Source organism: Phalacrocorax carbo, chromosome 3 (genome assembly GCF_963921805.1).
Source record: "Phalacrocorax carbo chromosome 3, bPhaCar2.1, whole genome shotgun sequence".
Lineage (NCBI taxonomy): Eukaryota > Metazoa > Chordata > Aves > Suliformes > Phalacrocoracidae > Phalacrocorax > Phalacrocorax carbo.
This window is the reverse complement of record NC_087515.1, coordinates 46,572,822-46,596,153: the sequence shown is the minus strand read 5'-3', so window position 1 is coordinate 46,596,153 and position 23,332 is coordinate 46,572,822. Positions and strand designations below refer to the sequence as shown.

General features: G+C 38.8%; 1 protein-coding gene across 7 annotated transcripts in view; it reads left to right on the top strand.

Moving 5' to 3' along the window:
• The window catches only part of PLCB4 (phospholipase C beta 4), a 211,740-nt gene that overhangs the window by 103,422 nt on the left and 84,986 nt on the right, over positions 1 to 23,332 (top strand). For all 7 annotated transcript variants that reach the window (XM_064446795.1, XM_064446788.1, XM_064446791.1 and 4 more), the window contains 4 exons: positions 16,800 to 16,900; positions 20,466 to 20,546; positions 20,851 to 20,910; positions 22,244 to 22,387. In XM_064446795.1, the coding sequence (XP_064302865.1) occupies positions 16,817 to 16,900; positions 20,466 to 20,546; positions 20,851 to 20,910; positions 22,244 to 22,387 (369 nt within the window). In that variant the 5' untranslated portion in view covers positions 16,800 to 16,816. The remainder of the gene's footprint in view (positions 1 to 16,799; positions 16,901 to 20,465; positions 20,547 to 20,850; positions 20,911 to 22,243; positions 22,388 to 23,332) is intronic.

Genomic DNA, 23,332 nt, shown 5'->3' with positions numbered 1-23,332 from the left:
CTGTACTGTTACTGTACGGATCTTTCTGCCCACAGTTTCTTAATGTGGAAAAGCTGCCATTTTCTTGCCTTGAAACAGCCTTGCCGTAGATATTTGCAAACCCTTAGTTGTCTTCCTGTGGAGTGGCCGGTTGTCTCTTCTTCAACTCCTCTGACTGGCAGTGCGCTTTATGGTCTGATCACAGAGAACAAGAGTGAGTTAGGATCTTGGATGAGGTTGAAGAACATTTTAAACAAAATATCCTCAGGCTGTTAAGACTGCTCTGGGAACAAACAGGGTAGGGGAAGACGGGAAGTGCAACTTTGATATGTGATTTGATAATCCCGTTGTGACTGTGCCAAAGTGATGTTTCTGTTGTATCCCATTGTCCATTAATTCTTTTGGCAAGTTGTATTTCCTGTGGGAGTCAGCGACAATGAGTGGCATCCAGGGATAGTGTTTCTTCTCGAGCTTTTTCCATGGTATGCAGCTTAGTTTCCAACATGCAAATTGCACATGCTGACAAGAATCAGATGCACCTGTTCCCTGACCACGACCCACTCCACAGATGCAGATTTATAGAGTCTAAAAAGAAAGGACTGAAGCGAGTGTACCAGTTAAGCTGGCTAATTTCACTGCCAGAGATATTTTTAGTATAAATTGTGTACTTGCATCTAAGTTTAGAGTGATTGTAATTATGTCAGAAGTTTTGTTATACAAAAATAAGCAGCTGCTAAAGGCTGAGGGCAACTAGGGACCACAAAGCATTGAATGCACTGATTCACATGTGGAAACACTTTTTCCAATGTGCCCATGATTTCTTGCCTAAACTCTACCTTTACTGCCTGCTACAGCAAAGCATCTTGCTCTTTATCAATCTTAACAGAAATTCTTCTGGGTTTCTGGTTTTCTTGTTCACTGGACTGAGAGGTGCATGCTCTGTCATCTTTTCCTCAACATCTGCACTTTGAATATAACCTCCAGATTTTTCCTTGCAAAGCAACACTATACAGTTTTGTATGTGTATATTGTGTGTGTATTCTTCCCATTTCCCTGGGTTCCTCTTTAAAATCTTGGAAGATTTATAAAGATGCCAGAAATGTATTTATTGTATGTATGCAGAAAGTGTTGTCTGCAGAAGTACAGCATGCAAATTATTGTGCTTACCAAGAAAGGAGCAAAGAGGTTTGCTAGCCAAGAGCAAAGAATTCTCTTTAAGCTTTCAGTCAAATAACAGTCTAGACATTTTTATCACATTAAACAGTCTAGAGCATTTAATAGGTATGTGACAGGAAGAAAAGCTGTCTGAACTAGCTGACCAGTTTTCTTAAAGGGAAAAGCCTGCTGGGCCCAAGTTTTTGTTCTTTGTGAAGGTGGTTGTTGTGCTGGAAATGTTTAATGGTGATATATGAAGCAAAGCTCGTTTTATACATGTAAAAATGGTGCCCTAGCTTTCTACAGAGTCTCCTGTGCTTGTATGTGACACTGCTCTTGATTTTCATGGGCACTATACTAGATGAGTGTGTGTGCCACTTGTTACTGAACTGTAGGAGGCCAGAGTGGATAGTGGCAGCATTAGCTAAGCACCACAGAATGCTTCAGTGCATGTAGCCAGTGCAAATGGCAAAACATTTTCTTTGTCTTTGCTAGGGTCCTGTTATCAATTTTTATGGCATAACAAATTGCATATGTTTTCCACTGCATCTGATGGCTTCCAATCAGACTCCTATATCTTTGACCTCCACCCTCTCATCTAGAATCAGTTCTTTAACTTTCCCAGGCATTTTTCCCATGTGTCCCTTGGTTTGTCTGCAGCACGGGGGAATGCTGAACTCCTCATCTCTGGGAGCCCTGCCATCCCCACTCCCAAGCTGTCACAATAAATAATCCCACTTTGCTATTGCCTGGAATGTTGGCATTGTTCTTGCCACTTCTTTCTTCTTTACCCTCCCCCACATAGGCACCAGTGTTTTGTTTTGTTAGTGTATATTCCACCCTGTTCCTTCCTTTTCAGTGTTACTGCAGAAATCCAGCTTCATACTCGGAATAATCTCTAAATCTCTAAAAATAGCTTTGCTTGTGCTATCCCAAACCATTTCCATTTCAGCTATTCCAAACTACCCACTGTTCTTTTCTAGCATTGTGAAAATGCTGCCACCTTCCTTTTTCACTTTATCGGTGTTGGCCTGCTCGGGCACTTCATCATTCTGTTGAAGCGCATATCAGTGTCAGACATCCCATCCTTGCTTCTGCGTTTTTCTGTTGTTAGTTCCCTTCTCTTTTCAATCCTTGTGCTCTTGCCTACACATCTGTTTCATTTCTTTCTCCCCTAATGGTTGTCCAGAATCAAGAATGTCTTCATATTCCAGCATGACGTGCATACTCTCACCTTTCTAGGGAGAGCAGAGAAAGTGCTGTTGTCTTTGTGCCTACATGAGCCTGTTCCATTATGTACCTGTCCCAGCATGAGGGCAAAGGTATCCTTCATTCATACTGTGTGTCCCTTTCCATCCCAATAGAAGTGGAGATCCCAGCAGCAGGCCACAAGAAAGAGCAGTGATGAGGCTTGGAGAGGTAACAGCTCCTCCTTTTGTTTCCTGCTGTTCAACACTGAATTGCATCTTCATGTTAGGAATTTAGAGAAAGTTACTCCCCTGACTCTATTGTCTCCAGTTGGTCTGGAAAAATCTGAATAAATTGAACCTCTTAGCATGCTGTAAAGCCTGTTGTTTATTAGGAGATGTTAAATAACTGTTCAAAATGGGCTGTGTATGGCAGCATGCCATACCAGTGCTCCTGACTAGCAGGCTGGCTCTCCTTTTGGTCTCCATACTGGACAAATAGGTTACATACTAACACTTTTATTTTTATTCCTTTTTGAATACTATGTCAAGTCATTCACTTGGAGTAATACATAAATTGAGATGCTTTTCTTCCAGGAATTTTGGTATATGTTATGAATAGTTGAACAAGGCAAAAATGCATCCAGCGGGAATATTTAGAGAGGCCGCTGGCTTGGAACAGTCTCCCACCCCTCTCTTCAGTAGCTAGCATGCCTAGTTTGGTCCATTTTTTAAACAAGCAATACATTAATATTCAGAAAGACGTTTTAGGGACATTGTTCTAAAGTAATGTAAACAACTGAATACCTCAATGACTTTATTAGCACTCTGAACTGGTTTATCAGATAAGTTTATCTCAGATGTCTCATGCAGCCTCATTTTACCTCAAAGAGACAACAACTGTCAATTTGATGATGACTGATGTGACAAGAAGCATAGCACAATGTTAAGAGAGTTGTTCAGTTTTTGATTAGTAGAAACATATTCAGATTGCACTGTTACTCTGAGGCAGGGATTAGTGAAAGAGACTGATGCCATGTTTTATGCATCCCCATCTTCCATTTATGGTTAACAACGAATTTACTACCAAAAGGACTGGTGATATTTATATTTTATTCTTGGTCCCATTACTTACACAGTCTCTTACTCTGTCTCTGTTGCTTTTAGAGCTTCTGGGCAGTGGCAGAACAGCCATTTAAAAAGAAATCTGGCTGAAACAAGTTTACAGGAAATGCTTACTCTGACACCTACCTATGATAATGAACTAACAATGATAATAATTTGAAATTCAGAACAAGTTGCTTTTCCTTTTGAATCTCTAGGAAATTAAAGCTATAAATAGCTGATAACCTGGTATATCTCAAACATGGCTGTTCATATTTAGACAGTTGGCCTGCTAGAAAGAGGGCTTCTAGATTTCCAAATTACAGGCAGCATTTTATTTTTAGCCTTGCCTAGTTGTGATACATTGTGTTTAGAATGGTGGCAAGCTCATCTTCAGATAAATGACCAGTTATTTATTAATGAGTTACTACTGGGTGTTAGCAGTGATTAAAGGTGTATAACTTTAATAACTTTTAGCTCTGGGACACCTTGCTGTCAGCGCTTTCAAACTATCTCTCTCTCTATAAATAATTAGCATCACTAAGTATGTAATTAAGACAAGCCTTGCTAGCCTCATTTTTTAGAGGTGGGGAAAGGAAAATGGGAAATGGCGAAGTGTTCTTCCCAGGACTCTAGAGCAGTCTGGCTAAACATGAACTGTAACCCAGATCCCTTGACACCCAGCTAGCCCAAAGAGGCTGTGTTTTTCCTGAACAATTGGTGATGAATGTTGTTTCTGCATACAACATCTAGAGTGTTTGGGAGTGAGGAAAGTAGAGAAATTGAGCCTATACAACATTGTTTAGGCCAGACAGTTCATGATTATTTTTTCCCCCATCTGTTAAATGTCATCCCAATGCATAGAGCTGCTTTTTGCACAGTAGTGTTGAAGTGCACACCATGAGCATCACGTGTGTTTCTTCTCCTGATACTGACTGGGAGGGAATCAGAGAAAGAGCCTTTAATAAAGACAATTAGTGTGTTCTGTTTCTTTGTTTTTTTCTGTGATTTGAACCTGAAATATTGGCAGAAAAATAAAATTCAGTCATTAACACTAGAGCTCTGAGGGAGCTGCAGTCTGTTCCAGCCATGCATTAGCTAGGCCAGGCTGCAGCTGTTCTGCAGTTGCTCTTACTGAGCTCAAGTTGTGTCACAGAACTGAGGAAGGAAGAAAGGTTGTGCCTACAACTCTCAGCTGCCCAGGATATGGATTTACTGCAGTTGCTGGGGCTGGGTGGTCAGAAAGGTGATGGACAATTTCTATTCCAACCAATTGATAAGGCTGTCCCTGCATTCCCCTGCCTCCTAGCTGAGATTTGCTCCGGGGCATGAGCCAACATGTGCGTGAGCAGGATAACAGGGGCAGTAAAGGATGATGAAAACAAGAAAAAAGATATCAGATGGAAGGAAGGACTGTACTGATCAAAGGCAGATACTAGGTCTAGGTTTCTTGCTTTTCATTCTGTATTATCATCTCTTCTTTAAAGAATCACAGCAGCACAGAATAGTAGGGGTTGGAAGGGACCTCTAAGATCATCTTGTCCAACCCCCCTGCTTGAGCAGAGACACCTAGAGCAGGGGGCACAGGAACACATCCAGGCGGGTTTTGAATGTCTCCAGGGAAGGAGACTCCACAACCTCCCTGGGCAGCCGGTTCCACTGCTCTGTCACCCTCACAGGAAAGAAGTTTTTCTCATGTTGAGGTGGAACTTCTTGTGTTCCAACTTGAGCCCATTGCCCCTTGTCCTGTCATTGGGCACTATTGAAAAGAGCCTAGTCCCATCATCCTGACACCCACCCTTTAGATATTTGTAGGTATTGATGAAATCCCCCCTCAGTCTTCTCCAGGCTAAACAAACCCAAGTCTCTCAGCCTTTCCTCATATGGGAGATGCTCCAGTCCCCTGATTGTCTTGGTAGCTCTCTGCTGGACTTGCTCAAGCAGTTCCCTGGCCTTCTTAAACCGGGGGCCCCAAAACTGGACACAGTACTCCAAATGTGGTCTCACCAGGGCAGAGTAGAGGGGGAGGATAACCTCTCTCGACCTGCTGGCTGCACGCCTTTTAATGCACCCCAGGATATTGTTGGCCTTCTTGGCCAGAAGGGCACATTGCTGGCTCATGGTCAACTTGTCCACCAGCACTCCCAGGTCCTTCTCAACAGAGCTGCTTTCCAGTAGGTGATCCCCCAGACTGTACTGGTGCATGGGGTTGTTCCTCCCCAGGTGCAGGACCTTGCACTTGCTCTTGTTGAATTTAATCTGGTTCCCCTCGGCCCAGCTCTCGAGCCTGTCCGGGTCTCACTGGATGGCAGCACAGCCTCGTGGTGTATCAGCCACTCCTCCCAGCTTGGTATCATCAGCAAACTTGCTGAGGTTACACTCAATTCCATCATCCAGGTCATTGATGAATATATTAAAGAGGACTGGACCCAGCGCAGACCCCTGGGGAGCACCACTAGTGACAGGCCTCCACCCAGACTCTGCCCCATTGGTCATGACCCTCTGAGTTCTGCTGTTGAGCCAGTTTTCTGTCTAGCTCACTGTCCACTCATCCAACCCACACTTCCTTAGCTTGCCTGCGAGGAGGCTATGGGAGACAGTATCAAATGCCTTACTGAAGTCAAGATAGATAACATCCGCTGCTCTCCCTTCATTGACCCAGCCAGTCACACCATCATAGAAGGCTATCAGGTTGGTCTAGCATGATCTCCCCTTGGTGAATCCATGTTGACTACTTCTGATGACCTTGTTGTCCTCTACATGCCTGGAGGTGACCTCCAGAATGAACTGCTCCATCACCTTTGGAGGATGGAGGTGAGGCTGACTGGCCTATAATTCCCCAGGTCCTCCTTCTTGCCCTTTTTGAAGATTGGAGTGACATTTGCTGTCCTCTAGTCCTCGGGCACCTCTCCTGTCCTCCGTGACCTTTCAAAGATGATGGATAGTAGCTCCGCAAGAACATCCGTCAGCTCCCTTAGCACTCGCGGGTGCATCCCATTGGGGCCCATGAATTTGTAAGGATCCAGTTTGCGTAGGTGATCTCTGACCCAATCCTTCTCAACCAATGGTAAGTCTTCCTTTGTCCCAATTTGTCCTCTCTCCCCTGGGGGCTGAGATGCCTGAGGGCCAGCCTTAGCAGTAAAGACCGAGGCAAAGGAGGTGTTCAGCAACTCCACCTTCCCTGCATCCTGTGTCGCCAGGGCCCCTTCCTTGTTCAGCAGTGGGTCCACTGTATCCCCAGTCTTCCTTTTACTGCTGATGTATTAAAAGAAGCCCTTCTTATTATCTTTGTATAACAAGAAGGGGATGTAAAACACACTATGGTGTAAGGTGGGTGCTGAGATGAAATCTGGCCAGCATTATGACTTCTAAGATAGATCCAAAACTTTCTGATCAGTGCCATGGGTTAAATTGCACAATGACAGTCTCACCTAAAAAATTATAAAACCCCATGTATTTTCATGGTGACTGTAGTTTATAGGCTTTATTCGGGGTACTAAGAAATTTGTAATTAATTTAAACTTTCAACAAATATCTGTTTCTAACACACTCCCACCTGTCAAATAATTAATGCAGCTTTTGATATTAACGCAGTTTAGACCAACGATTGCCAAAGAAGTTCACCGAAGCTTTGTCTGAAATATTAAGCCAGTGATGGGGCTCACTCCTGTTCTCTCAGAAATCATCTAGAAAGCCAGTCAGAATTAAACCCTGCAAACTATAATATTACTTCCCTAATTTTAGATATTAAAGTAGCGTCTATGTTTCTCACAGTTTATTATTTTTTTAAATGTCTGTATATTTTGAACAAACTCATATTAAGTCACGTCAAAACTATAATAAAGTGTGGCTTGAACTAAAGTACCTGACCACAGAAGGGATTATTTCAAACACACAGAGATTTAGAAGTTATTGCAAAAATATCATCTTGACCTTTCATTACATTTTATTAATACAAGGTCTGAGTCTGTGCCATTGTTTAGAAACAGACAACTCTGTCCTCAGAATGTGGTCGTGGAGCAGCTGGTGTGTGTAGTTTGTTGTATTTTTGTTTGAGGTGCTAGCTTGTATTATTTCCAAAACTTTTCTTTGCACTTAAAAATGAAAGACTACTGCTCTTAATCTGGTTTGGAAGTTTGCGTTGCCTTTTCTATGATATTTGTAGATAATAAATTGGTTTTAGAATTTTAGACGTTTTATGTCCTAGGATCCCCAAGCTCTTGCATTCATAACAGGAATGTTGCTCATTTAAAGTTATTTGGTGTTTATCTGTACTCCCACCTGAATTCTTCTTAGGATTTTAATTTCAAACATTTATTTATGTCTTCCTATCACATTAAAGTACAGGAATCACTTCTGCTTGAGATCTTTTGCAGCACTAAGCCCCAGAAGGACGCTAGAAGGAAGAAACTGAAGTTCTAAATATCAAAATTGCTCATGGTTTTAATTTAAATAATTGACACAAATATTTCATACAGGTCTATTTATCGGACAAAAAGGGAGAAGCACTGCTCACTGACTTAAAAGATGTATTATCTGTCAGCTACAGTTTAAACAACAGTAGAAATTAAGTACTGTATTAATTACCCAAAAAGCATATTGAAGACTCTGGATTTTTAATAAATATGTTAAGTCCCTTTCCTTTACGGCTCATTGCTGTAATTATATAAGGTCTCAGATTTTATGAGACTGTAAAGAGAGAATTTGGGCTTAAGAAATTCAGAAAATACTTGAGATATTTTGCAAGTCCTCATATTTGTGATTTTTTAAAAAAATCATTCCATCAAGTAGCTTTTGTTTTAACACTGTCTTCAACTGAAAGCCACAGAATGCAGTAATTAAACTTAATAAAAGTCACTGCTGGTTAAAGCAAGATACATTGTATACAAACATTATGTGCTATAGCAGTTCAGAAGAGATCTTGACAACTATTACTCAAACCATTGCTTTCATCAAAGTCATTCAATTTGTTCTTTATTACTACCTGGGGAGGAGATGGCTTCTAGGAAATGGAATGCTTGACATTATACTAAAAATAAATCTTGAATATCTCTGATACTTCTGCTTAACTAAAGATGAAACTGTAGCATCTTCCACATTTTTAGACAACTTAATTTTATATACAGTTAGTGTCTATTGTTGGAATGAGACAAAGTAGTGGAAGTTCTAGGTATAGGTTTTTCATCATATGTTATGAAATGAAGTTCACTTGACAGCTCAAAAGCAGAAAAGTTACTATTAGATGGATACTGAATAATACGCATAAATGAAAAGAAATCGTCATGTGTTGTATCTTCTGATGAGTCAGATTGCTAAACTCTCCATAAAATTGATGGCATTATGAGCATGAGCATGTCCCCTCCTGAAGTCATCCCTTGGGAAGATCTGTACCTTTCCCCTTATTTTTCACCTTTATTGTTCCAAAATTAAAGATGTGAACACCAGATTTTCTATCACCAGAAGAAAAGCACAACATTAAAAATAACTTTACTTATATGAAACTATAAGCTTTACTGAATGTGTGGTTCATTATTTTTTAACACTTGAATTTTTACTAACTCTGTTATGATAGCTGTGCATTTTTGGCTAACCATGCAAATCATACTTTTCCTAGGAATGTGTGTAGATAAACTTCTGTTATTGCTGTAGGAGTTTCCTTGTGGACTATGAGTAAAAACGTACCTTTTTATTTTAACACTTTGGTGTTGAAATTGCCAAGTTGCTTTTGTTTTTCCAGGCATTTCAAGCAGCACCTATCTAAAGCTCATTTTGGTCAGTAAGTGAAGCTAATAGTGTTAGTTTACAATGGTGGCACACAAGGACCAATCCCAGTCCTGTCAGAAGCGATGTGACAAGTCCAGATGACTCCATGATCAATTCAAAAGGGAAAATCTGCTCCAGTGACTCTGTGTTACTGCTGATCATAGAAATAATTTGCTTTCTCGGGACTACAAGTGTTTGTTCTGAGGATGAGATGGGTTAACAGTCTTTCTGTTTTTCAGTAGAGCGATATTCATGATATCAAATTTAGGCTTCTTAATAGAGTGGAAAGAAAGGACCTTAATTTAGGTTCAGATGATTCAGCTCCATTAATGAAAGAGGCAACTATGATCAGTAGGATTAGCATTTGAGCAGGTGACAAAATTAGATGTTTCATTGTTATTGACATTGGTTTGTTTTCTATTTTGGGGGGAGTTGGTAGTTACTCCATTAAATATAAGCATTTCTCATGTTGGATTTTTCTGCTGATTCTGTGTTAGTATTAGTTTGGTTAAGCTGTCTTTTATCTTTATGACCATAATCAGGGCTTTTTATTTTTCCTGTAGAGCATAAAAAATTCTATAATTTATGAGAAATAAATAGTCTATTTCTTGCATTGAATTTCTTGAATAGGTAATGTCTGTTGTATCACATTTCTTTTGAGAATTAATGAACTTTGAGTTATAGTGACTTCTAGAGAAGTCTGTTCCCTCAAAGAATTTGGAAGTTTTCTTTTTTTCTGAAATATTCCTGATGCTGCTGTGAACATTTCTTTAAGATTATTTTGTGTGAGGTTTGTGTGTGTGTGTGCAGGGTTAAGTTGTTGGTCTGCACTGCATAAGACAAGCTGATAATGCACTCCAGATTTTTTTCACCTCATTCCCTGTTAAGCAGGCTTCTACTAAGTCAATTAATTTAGAAGTTTGTGAGGAATTAGGCCTGAGTGAATCATTTGTCTGAGAAGCTTTCCTTAATGGGTTATTTTAAATATCTTTCTAGTTGTCAGAACATAGTCTTGTTACACTGTTGAAAATGAACCTTACCCACAGTAAGTTTATTTACATAACCAGTATGTCTCTTTACGTACCATTCACTTCTCAGAAAGTGGAATGTCCCCCTCCACCCCACCCCCCCACCCTCCAAAAAAAAAAAAAGCTTGGGTGTTAAATACATGGCAGACAATGAGAGTTTTAGAATGAATGGGAAGGCTGGGAAAAAACTGTAGATATTGACAAACTTGGAAGGCCTTAGGACAAAAAGAAAAAACATCTAAGGAAGCTGGGAGGTCATGTTTGGGTTCTGTGGTCTTTCCTGGGAATTCTACTTGTTAGAGATAATGGCTGTCATCAGAGGTGATGACTGAATCACAATTCAGACCTTAAGTTAAGGCAAGAGCCTCTCACTTTCAGCATTATGGCATAAGCAATTGTTTTCTGCTGTCAGCAACAGATTCACTTATTTCTTAGCCTGAAGCAGAGCTCTGCAGCCGGCAGCCTCACTGAACTTGTGTGAAATGCTGAAGAAGAGGTTAGTTAAGAATAGGCCACTTCTAGTTTTGGGCTTACCTCTTAGCTGCCCCTGCATGCCAATGCATTGCAGCAATTAAAAAGAAATGGAAGATGAGACAAAACAGAAAATGAGACCATTACTAGACAATACATGTTCAAACGCCTGAGCTCTGATGTATGTCTTTTGTTGCTTCTGGAGCTTGTTTTTGGGAGAACTGTTTTAAGTTGCTTGCATTAGCTGTGGAAATAATGTGTTTAAAAATAACCTGCTGAAAAAGCGCTCTTTTTAAAAAAGATAAAAGCAACAAAAATTGACTGCGGAAGAGCCTGAAGAGCTGTGAAATCTTAGAATTGCTTTATGAGAGAGAGTGGATACTGCAGAAATTCAGCAGTGTAGCTCTCACCATTAATTTTTACATCGGACTTGGACTGTAGTGGCTTTTATTTTCTAAATTTTCATAAAACTTACTCTGAATTTTAAGTTCTAGTGTAGAAACCAAAGTTTTGCGTTTAAAAAACACCCTGTCTCTACATTTTGCATATGGTAATGCTGGTACATTTAGGACCAAATAAATTTGATGCTGAGGAGAAAATGTATGAAGATCTGGGTTTTCTTCCTGCAAATCTCTAGTAACAATTGTAGTATTTGAATATGAAAGTACTTCAGAATCTCATTACAAAATGAAGGCGGTATTTTTATAAGAATTTCAGTGTTGTACTAGATGTTTAGCCTTGGACAGCTAGTTTCTCACTCTAGTCCACAACACTGCAGGTACACTTTCTGGACTGGGCAATACTCCATAGAATCATGATATGCTTTGGGTTGGAAGAGATCTTTAAAGGTCATCTAGTCCAACCCCTTGCAGTGAGCAGGGGCAACCAGATCAGGTTGCTCAGAGCCCCGTCCAACCTGACCTTGAATGTTTTCAGGAATTAGGCATCTACCACCTCTCTAGGCAACCTGGGCCTGCGTTTCACCATTAAAAAAACCCAAAAAGGTATCAAGGTCTGCTGATGTAGATCTGGTTGTCTTTGTTATGAAGAATCTTGTTTACCCAAGAGCGGTGGTGGTCAAGGATACTTCAAGGGGGGAAAGAGTAGGAAATACATTAGTTCTATTTTTTTTTAAAATTACTTCCTTGTATCTGTAAGAGAAATATACATGCCTGGGCAAGATTACTAAACTCAGGATAGTGTTCTGTGGGTGCTTATACTTCACCCTTGAAACCCATATAGCCAGTAACCAGTGCAGGTTAAAGGCTGCGTGATTTGAAGTGGTAAGTGGTGAAATGGCAAACACAGTGTGTGGAGCCTCCTTGCTCTTCACTCAGCAAGAGGTGATTCATTCCAGAGGCAAAAATCATAATTGCTAAAAAAAAAAAATAAAAATAATAATAATAATAATTTACAAGTAGTGTTATAACATTTGGGGATAAGCAAACTGCGGAAATTGTGAGTTGCTGTGTTTTAGATTGGGGGGATCAGCTCTAAGGAATACTGCTGTCCTTTCCAAAAGTGTCTCAACATTGACAGGATGTTTATGGGATCCAAGGAGCATCCTATCCATCACGCTAGCCAGCTCTGTGGGTTAGTTTAGAGTAACACCTCTTTCCACAAACATTTGTCTGCTTTGTATTAACAGAATCCTTTCCTTCTCCTGTTCAGCTACACCTTGTCCTTCTTTTGGTCAAAGAATGAAAAAACCCAGGATTTATGGTCCCTCCACCCCCCACACCCCCGATTTAGCTTAGTACAGCCAAGCTTACAAACAAGGAAGGCTTCTGTGTTAAATAATGCTATTCTGGATATGGTTAGTTTTGTGTCCTCCCTCTTTGGGTACTCAAGTGAATCAAAAGGTGCTTTGTTCATGTGATCCAAATCATGTCTTCAGGCATAAATCAGTGTTGAAAAAAAGGGAGATAGCTCTAAAGGCATTTAACTACTGCACTTCAGAGACTTCACCTACTTCTCTCTTGTGGTCATTTTTTAAATCCTGAGGTGTATTTTATACAAGTGGTCTTTCTGCTTTTGTGAACGGTATGTATTCAGAGGCATTTTTATACTTTTAAGAACCCTAAGTCAGTGAGAAGATTTTGATTTTAATTTTTAAAGGCTGATTAAAAGTTTTAAAATTAAAATTTTACTGTCTTTAAATTTAGTTCCTAAATCTTTTCTCTCTCCCAGTTGAATCTGCACATTGTTGCTAAATCTCTTTAAAGAGAGTAAGTCTTGATTCTCATCATAGCGAGGGTATATACATGCATATATTTGCAACCATATGAATGTTAGAATGTCGTGTTTGTTTGGGTTTGATGTGTGGGTGGGGTTGGTTTTCTTTTTTACTTTCTTTGAACTGCGTAAAAATTTCTGAAGATTAGTAGAGCTCCAAAGAGTGACAGGGGTATATTTTCTATTTATTTGTTTATCTTAAAAGCTAACAGAGTTATGGAAGAATGGATTTTTGAGAGGAGTGTAAGGAATGTGAGAGACTGAAAAGAGCTTTTCTAAAGGCAGAGAGAATTTTCTTCACCTTCTGCACAGCTGCCAAAGCATATGGCTTTAAAATCTTGTTTGTTACAGTTCATCTGACTCCTTGCTATATGTACTCAAGCCATCTTTCCCTCACACTTCATCTGTCTCTGTTCATCTGTAAACTGTGTTGACCTGTTAGAGAGCAGAGCTAGAGAAGAGATTGGTAAGGTGGTAAATAACAATGAGCTTGAGTCCCTGAGACAGAACTTGATTGCTTGATAAATTATGAGCAATCAAGTGTGTTTTCTTGCAGCTAAATGCAAGGTTATGCAAGTAAGAAGACAGACTGTAATTCTGGTTTGTATGACGTAGAGCTGTGTTGGGCTACTATGTTCTGGTGCAGACCCCTGACTTTAGAAAGGCAGCTGGAAAAGTGGAGAGGGCTCAGGCTGACTCCAAGATTTGAAAAATGTGCATTGCAGCAGAAACTGAGAGCTCGACCTACTTAATTTATCAGCTATGAAGTAACAAGACAACTTCATCATACTGCGTGAGTACTCAGACAAGGAGAAGATATCCGTAAAGGAGGGATTTTGACAGAGCTATATTTCTGTGACTAGACAATGAACTCAGCAAAGTTCAAATTGGTAATAAAGTGCATGTTTGTAGTGCTAAGATAGTAAGTCTTTCTGAAAGATAAGTGTCTGTTCAAGCACTCTTTACATCCAGGATTCAGACTGTCAGGTGCTGAATGGAATGTTATGACATGACTTACACAGGAATTCAGAGCAGTTGCAAAGCTTATAGGTTTTAAAATCTGTGTCTGCATGGGGCTCAATGTCAGTAATAAAGGGTAAAGGCCATGTATTTAGGCTAGGGGCTGTGGAAGAATATTCTTCACAGTCTTAAAAGTGTCGTCACATTTCCTATGATTTAGCGCAGAATGGATCTGCTTTTCCCAGAAGGGCTTCACATGCTGGCAGTATATATTGCTGCATGAACTACCTGTCATATTTGAAGTATCTTTTCTTCTTGGGAATGTTCTGATAGTAAAAGTCCTTTAAACAGATAAGGGAGTGGTCAAAATGGAGTGTTTATCACTTCAGGTGTCTATGTTTTAGGTTTCCTTTAGATCTAAGGTCTAAGGGATATTTTCCAAGACCTGTGAGGATCTGTTGTGTAGTATGGGGTTTTGCTGCGTTTTGTTTCAACTTTGCCATTAACAAAGCCTGTGAAGTCAGAAAACAGCCTTCTGAAGCTGTGTCTCTCTAAAGGTCGCTTTGCTGTAAGAACAAGCACAAAGTTTTCAACTCATAGTGATTATACTGAGCTACTGTATAAAGTCTATGAGCTGCAGAGAACAAGATGCCATCATGCTACTACAGTGGGATTGCTGTCCTATTATGAAGCTTCCTCTGTGGAATGAGGAAAAAGCAGCTCTATGCCCATGTAAACTGGAAGAGACCCTAAAATTATAAGTGTCTTTTAAAAAAATAATAAAAATTTAAGAATTTGGCACAGTCCATGAGAGGATCTCAAAACATCTTATGGTCCTCATGAGGAAGATACTATTATTATTTTACAGAGTGGCAAAAGCCAAATGCACAGGGCTGGCAAAAAGGAAAGAGGGCTTTTGATGAGGTACTAAATGTAGCTGATTGCTTCTTGGACCTAGTTCCTTGTCCTCTGTTTTGTTCAAAGGATCTCTTCATTGGGGGCAAAAAAAGTACAGATGAGTAGTCTTAAATATTGTTTAGCTTCTTTTTTTTTTTAATCAGAGAGTACAGATATGTTATTTTGAGTTTTTATCTCATTTTCAACAAAAGTGAATACTTAATGGTGTGTGTGTGAGAGAGAGAGATATCTCACTGTCAAATTGTATTTTTGATAGTTAAGGACAATGAGTTCATTTATCTTATTCCTAAGGCGTTGGAAACATAATGTGTGTTTTTGATATTCCTGTATCAGCAACTGGAAAAGGACAGGCAGTAAAGAGATGGCAGCATCAAAATGTATTTTGCACTTTTTAGCAGTAGGGATTTTTTTTTGGTAGAAAACTATCAAAAGTAGCTGTTCTTAAAGCTGGTGTTGGACAGAGTCTTTTAACAGTATCCTCTGAGTTCTTCTATTCTTGTTCTTTTTCTTGTTAGAGCATTTTTGATACAAACGAAAACAAGACAGAGAAGGAGGATACTAAAAATTCTCAATTTTAAAAAAATTCTTGCATCTATTCTGGGTTTAAAGTTCAAAGTAAACATTTCTAAGAATATTGTGAAAGCACTGTTACCTAATGGGTAATATTTTAGTCTACTATTCAGAGTTTTGGCCTACTGAAACACTACAAAGATGGTTTTCATAGCATAGATTACACAGGCTGTCATGCCCTCCCTTGAAATTCACTTATGCTTTTTATTCTTCACACTTAGACAAGCTTTCCTTGGGCTGGGTGCCTGCATTTTAACGGAGTAAGAACTGTATGAGTTATGCTTAGCCCTATGTCATGCTGCTAGAGACGGTCAATAGTAGATGAACGTTGTCAGTTGTCAGAGGAGGGCTAGGCCAAGCAGACAAGAACAGGGTAAGGTGGTGTTCACCTGTGAAACAGGCAGTAGCATTTGGGGTCAGATTATTGTGACTGTGTGCTGTCTTCATCCTCAATATACTGTTTCACAGAATGATTTGCTGACTTAGGTGAGTCAGTCTTACCTTGCTGCTTCCAAGTGTATTCCCTTTCATGCAAGACTTTCTGGTCCAGTGTATAAAGGAATACCCAAGATAGTGTGTGTCATAGATGGCAATAGTAAGAAGGAACAATGCAGATGCACTTTATTTCAAATAAAATGAACTTCAGTATTTTGGAGTAAGTAGCTGGGACATTTCTGGTGTAAAGCAGCATAACCTCAAAGATATCATGGTGTTGGAAAGGATATGGAATAACTCATAGTGTTTATAGTAAGGTCTGTAAGTTATGACTTCTGTATTATATTATAATTCTAATTATATTCTAAATTAAGTTTTGTTCATACTCCTAAACTTGCAGAAATGCACAGTGCTACTAGCTAATTTTGTTCAATGCTGTATACCCCATCTAGGTTTTTTCCCTATGAATTTTGACTTATGTATTATCTGTATCTTGAGTTATGTATAAAATACCACTGAAAATACCCGCGACTTTATTTACTATAAATGGATTTTGAATTACAAAACACAGAGGAAAAATGTGTTTTGCCTATGTAGTATACAATTTAGAATGTCTAATGTTCTCCTGTAAAAAAGAAGCAATTGTGTGTATTACAGGTTGTGGTATTCAGTGTCACCCAGGCCTGTGTTAATCCCAGCCTCATTATACTCTACAAGTGATGTAGCAGATGTTTAAACTGAAGCAATGTTACAGTGCAAATGGGTTTTTTTTCAAATAATTAAGTTCAGATACACATTTTACAAGTATTTTTCATTTTAAAGTTATGAAACAAAAATAATCTTATGAGGAAAACTCTTTATATGGAAATGCACTGTGACTTTTTAATACTTCTGCATGAAGGGAAAAGCTAAAAGTCACTTTTTTCCCTGCTTAGACTTTGAAACACTCCTTCTCAAGACAGTAATTGAACACTGCTTTTTCATTCCATTTCAGGTTTTCCTTCTGTAATCATGGCAAAACCTTATGAATTTAACTGGCAGAAGCCAGTTCCCTCTTTTATGCAAGATGGAGCTGTGTTTGATAGATATGAAGAGGTAAGAGGCCAGCTGCATTTCATTTGCTATTCTCCTTTAAATATGTAGAGGTTACAGAATATTTCATGTTTTGCTTTCATGGTATACAAATAAGCTTTAAAATAACTCCAGAAATGTGTGTTGGGACAAAATACCAACACACTTTATTGCCATACAGATTTTTGCTTTTAAAAGAAATAAATAAAAAATATCTTTAATCCCTCTGATCTGAAATAAGCCCTGAGGAAGAGAAAGGGAGATTTGGATCAAAATATCTGTAATATGCATAAGGCTCTCATCTTTGCAGACTCATAAAGCACATTCCTGAACAAAGTGAATCCTTACATTTTTTTTTTTACATCTTTCAAATTGGTGGGGGAGTGTGTCTTTAATATATAAACTGAGGACCTGAATTTCACAAGGGAAAGTAAGAGAACACAAAACATATATATTCTGATTCAAATGCATCATTTGAGATCTGGAGTGGGTTTATCTCCTTTAGAAAATCAACCTGTATTCTATTGGAAATATGATTACTATGATCCCACCTTCTGCTGTGCTTTTAATCGAAATCTGTTAAAAGATTACAAAACAGGACATTTTACACAGGCAGCCGAAAGAAATTGTTGAGACATTTACCTTATACTCAGCATTGATATGCCTGTGAGAATAATTTTATCAGGGTCTATTTTCAATCTTATTTGGACAGGAAGTCTCTAAAAGTTGAAGGTATCTCAGTAAGTGCCTTCAGGGTTATTAGTATTTTCCTCTTATCTTTTGAAATGTAAGTAAAAGGTATTTTTTAATACGACGACTGCCAAGATAGGCACTGTTATTTAATCCTGTCTTTTCAGTTTTGTGGACAGAAAAACTAAGATGATATTGGTGGATGCTGAATTCCTTAGAAAGGAAGTTCATAAAAGCTTTATTTTTCTTTGGCAAATTCTGCTCCAGAAACATTAAAGGCTTTTACTTGGGTAACTTGTATGTTTTATCTGCAATTTTACAGGAATCTTCAAGGGCTGTAAAAAATACCAGTGACTCAGAAATTAAGTTCTGTAGCCTGTAAACAGTGAGCACTTGATGGTGTGGCTGTTTGATATTATCAGATATATGATATATATAGGCTATTATTTAATTGTGTTGTGGCAGTAACTAGATAGCCCACCCAAGAGAGAGATCATTGTTTTAGGAGTGCTATGCAAACATAGCAAGACCCAATCCCTGTGCTATCGGGCTTGCAATTTTCAAGAAAAATGTTTCAGATCTAGGCTTTTAATGTGCATGGAAACTCTGTGCTTAATTCCCCACCCTAACAGAAAGGTCACGCTTGAGAAAAGAGAAATGGTAAGTGAACTAAGGTCATACAGCAAGTCAGTGCAGAACTGGGGCTCAGGAATCCTAGTACAAGGTCTGGGTGACTGAACAGCTCTAGTACAGAATGAGAAGTCTTTTTTGTGCCCAAGGTTCATTGAATGGCTAGAAAAATCTGGGTCATTGTCATGTGGAGCAGTGTCTTGATCCATCTTTTGCTGATAAATGAGTCCCTTAACCAGCCGGATTACAGAATTATGGAAAAATCTGAGCCTAGAACTGAGTTATCTCAGCAGAATATGGGAAATAAAAATCAGACCTGCTTAGGAATCTTACTGATCATGTTTCATCTATGTGGTCTGATGGCAAGTGCTTTTTCTAACCATACATGAACACAAATTGCAGAAAAAGTAACTTGATGAATAGAGTTAAGGCTAGGGTGGAACATCAACATGAGTGCAGTTACATAGGCACCTTTGTGAAAACAACATTTTTGGTATATCAAGAGCTTTTTGATAGGTGGGGACACAATAAATGACAAAAAAACTTGCAGCCTTTTATTGTGTGAGTAATCTTTCTGGGAAATGCAAGAGGCGCTCATTTTGATTGGTAGCTAGCTGCATTTTTATATGAAACAGGACTCCAAGGGCTGTAAAACTAGTAAATCTGAGGTGTCTGGCACCAGTAAGTTTCATGAGGGATGAGTGCTAGGCTGAGGGCAGGAAAATAGGAGTTATGGTGGAGAAAGATGGGCAGAGCAGTGCATGCTGGAAACTCATGCATAGAGGTGTTGGCTCAGGCTGAGCTGCAGCGACTTTATACTTTCTATCTCAGCTCCCCAGCCTGCAAAATTAACCTAGTTGTTTGCTACTTGGATGGCAAACTGAAATGTGTCAGTCCTTAAAACCTGTAAATCTTGTTTGAGGACCTAAAATGTTGTCCAGGAGTGGTAGACACCATTCAGTAATTAATGTGTCCAGAGAAAAGGAGCAATTATTCCAAACACAACGTTTTCCCTTTGTGCCCATCTAGGAGGGCTCAAGGACATTACCCCACTGTGGATCCGGGAACTTGCTTGACCAGTGGCAAGCCCAGTGTCAGGTCAGGATAAGACCTGACCAGAATGTGACCATTCTCTCTCCCACCCAATGCCCTCATTCCATGGCAGAAGCCAAAAAGGCACCTGTGACTGCCTCAGGATGTCCTGCATCCCAGGCTGGGCTGGGGGCCTGCCTCAGAGTAACTCAGCGAGAGCAAACTGTGCTGGATAGACTTACTGACTTAAAAGGATGCTCCACAGATTGAAGGCATTGGAGTTTTCACTTGGTTTTGTTACCTAAATTCAAATTCTCTCGTATGCAAGACCTTTGGCTTTGAAAACAGCCATGTAAAGTCGTGTGCTTGCTGCCCTGGCTATGTGCACAGCAGAGGACATGGCATTTCAGAAAGTTACCTCAGTCCATAATGTAGAACAAAGCAACGGTCTCTGAAATGGTAAGCGGTGCTGTAGTCTGCATGCATGCTTGTTGGTTTTCTGTTACGGAAGTCAGGAAGTCCTGGATCCTTTTTTTTTAAAATTTTTTTAAAAAGTGATTGATTCTGCATAGTGTTATCCTGTATTTTAGCTTAATTCATGATGCATTGAGGCTAGAGGTGTGTGGAGGATATTTCTTTTTTAATTCAGCTAATCTGATTTTTCTGCCTTGTCTAGTCCCTTTGGTATGCCATTCCTTCTTGATTTGTCTACAGATCAATATCCTTCAAACTCTGCTTGCCAGATACTCTGGCTACAAAATGCTTACAACATGCATACTGTCATAGTCTAACAGAATAGTGCTTCCCAAATTCTGCATGTTAAAATGAAAAGTGTCATTTGATCCTGAAGTTAGTATTGGCAAATTAAATATTTGTAACCTTTATGTAGTTGGAAGCATTAATTTTTAATAATTTTAAGTTCCATTTCGTTAAAGTTTTTTATTATGTAAGAATCATTGCTTTTATTAAACAAAACAAATCTTTATAGTTGCAAAGGAGTAGGAAAATACTAATTAAGTGTGTCCTAATGTCTCAAATGGCAGCAAAAAATCAAATCATTAAAAATGATAATTTTTTAAAAGCCTGTCTCCCTCATTTCTGATTGCTTTGGGAATAGCAAATTCTCCAGGAAGGTATTTGGAGAGAAATGTAACAATCTTTTATTTTTGAACACAAAATAAGTTTATGACATTTGTCAAACTGACTAATGTAATGGTCTGTATTTTCTTTTCTATAGGAATCTTTTGTCTTTGAAAGCAACTGTCTCTTCCAAGTGGATGAATTTGGCTTTTTTCTGAGATGGAAAAGTGAAGGAAAGGTATATTAGAATTATGTTAGGAATATGTACTAGATATTACTGAACTTGGTTTATATTCTGGCTAGTTTTTTAAAATCTAAAATACTGTGTTAGTTTATTTACAAAACAAGCTCTAGTCCTATTCTTTTACAATTGGCATAGTGAAGTATTTGAGAGGGAATTAACTAATATAAAAGGGAAATATACTGCTTAGTGTTAATTAACAGTGTTTGCAAATAAGTGCTATTGTTTGTTTTTGCTGCAATTCCTAATGGAGCCATGTGTCAACAGACCTTTGAACTTGTACATTTTTTTGCCATTTCAGGAAGGACAGGTGTTAGAATGCTCCCTGATCAACAGTGTTCGTTTTGGAGCTGTACCAAAGGTACTCTATAGTTAGTTTATATTCTTCATTTAAATAAAGAATGTTTAAACTGAAGGTGAAATGCAGGTTGACATTAATTTATCTAAAAAATACCAACAGCACAGCTTTTATTTTGCAATCACAGTCTAAAATTTAAGTTTTAAAGTAAAGTAATTTGGTGAGATTGCAGTAAGAAGGTTCTGTCATCTGGTCTTCCTGATGTAGTGCAGTGCTCAGCTTTCAGGATGCAGCGAAAGCTGAACAACAGACATTAAGAGCACATATCAGGAGTTTTTAATTATTTTGTAACAGTGTACTGTGGTACTTGATTTAGGGATCTGGGAAAAATGTTTCATATTCAAAAATTTGTTCACATCTGTTTAAATTTTGTATCTTCTTGCTCCATTGACATAAAATGTAGAAAGTTTTGTTTGCATCCCTCTTTATACAGGTAGATGGTCAGAGAGTGCAGCTGGTCACTGTCTGCCATTCTGAAGAATATCAACAGAAGTACTAGCTAGGAGTTCTGGAGAAACCCAAAACTTTGGAAATACTTTCAGTGGTATTCTTCAGAAGGAATATGTAGAATTTTCTGAGGTGAATTGTGGGCCTTCCTCTTCCAGGCCTTTAATTCAGAGATTTGTTGTGAAGCAAGATACCCATTAACACCTATGCATTTCCACTTTCATGTGTTAAGTGTTTCTGTGTTACCTGTAGGTAACTATCGCTTAGTAGTTCTCTTGGGAATCCATAGACTAAAATCTTTCCCCCATAGAGAAGGGGCATGAGAAGTGGTGGTGCAGACAACCCCGTGCTTCATGTGCAGGCAACATACCAATATGCTTCAGACTTCACCTCTGTCTTTACATAGGTAATTTGCTCTTTATGCCCATTAAACCTGTAGCACTTGACCCTCAGCAGAGATACCAGCTTGTAAGACGTGTCATTAAGAAACAGCCAAAAAGTCACACAGATCATAACTCTCAGTAACTATGGACTTAACTAGATTGGAATAATTTACTTAGAGATTAATACCGCTCCTCTATTTTCATTCCTTGGGGTGATTGATTTTTCTTTTTTGTGATGAAAATATATGTAAATTCTAATTTAACTTTCTAAAGTATATTTAAAGTACTTAATTTACTTTTGAGTTCTCACAGTCATGTTCCTAATTGTTAGAATATATTGTTTTTCAGGTTTACGCACAATTATTCTAAGTGAAAGCAGTCATTTAAGATGATTGGCAAAGGTTTAAAGGTGTTAATATATATGAAGATGGAAGTGCATCTTTCCCATAGTGCATTGCATAATAAAAGTTTTGCAAATGTAACCAGCTATTTATTCTGTTTAACAGGATCCCAAAATACTAACTGCACTTGAGGCTGTTGGAAAATCAGAAAATGAGTTGGAAGGACGGATAGTGTGTGTTTGCAGTGGCACAGATCTGGTGAACATCAGCTTCACTTTCATGGTAGCGGAAAACACAGAAATAGCCAAGGTATTTCACAATTAAACAGTGTTAAAAGAAGGAAAGCGCCTCAGCAGCACTCCATTGTTTTTCCTAAGTCAGCCAGCCTACTTGGCTGACTGAAATACCTGTTCTAATGTCTGCTGCCACGCTCCAAAAAAGGGTAGCAAACATCCATTTGGAGCATTTTATAACATGTCTGCGTGCCATGGTGAAAAGGAAAGTGACTTTTACCAGCCTTTGCATGTATGGAGATTTATCAAAAGTAGATGCTGAGACCATTAAATGTAGGACGTAGCATTCCCTCGGTTGTTTAGTATCTCCGTGTGGGGCTTGTACTGCAGGCTATGTGATGATTATGCAGTAGATCTGTAATACACAGGGATACTGAATGGAAGTGTAATTACTTTCATTTTCCTGGTGGGTGGAGCTCAACCCTCCAAAATTTTGTTCAACGATAGCCTAATTGTATTGTGTTGTTCATATTATTTGAAAAGACAAAAAGCAGGAAGGAAAATTCTCTACAGCTAAGGGGATTCCAGTATATCCAGGTTCTTTTCTGTTTCCCATTGACATGGAACAGCCTTAAGAAAACAATGGTGGTTTTTTACACGTCATCTTTCATGAGAGCTTAAGATTGCAGTTCATGATGCAAGTTCTGTGGCTCCACCAAGGCCTGCTACTCAATCTGTCTGCTATAAATTGCTCTGAGAAACTTGATCCAGAGTACTGATAGTAGCTACTAGCTTAGACCCAGAGATTCAAGGGATTTTAAAAATACACACATCTTGCTTTTCTCTTCTGATTGTATGTACTTACGGTATATGATAATCTGTTTTGCCCGTGAGATAAAGATTGACTAGTGATCAGTAACACACACCTGCTGAATCTTCTTTAAAACTGAGTATTTGTTTGCTGAATGCAGGATCACTAAATCCCTTGGCAGACCTGGTTCTTTCTTCATTGCTTTGGATC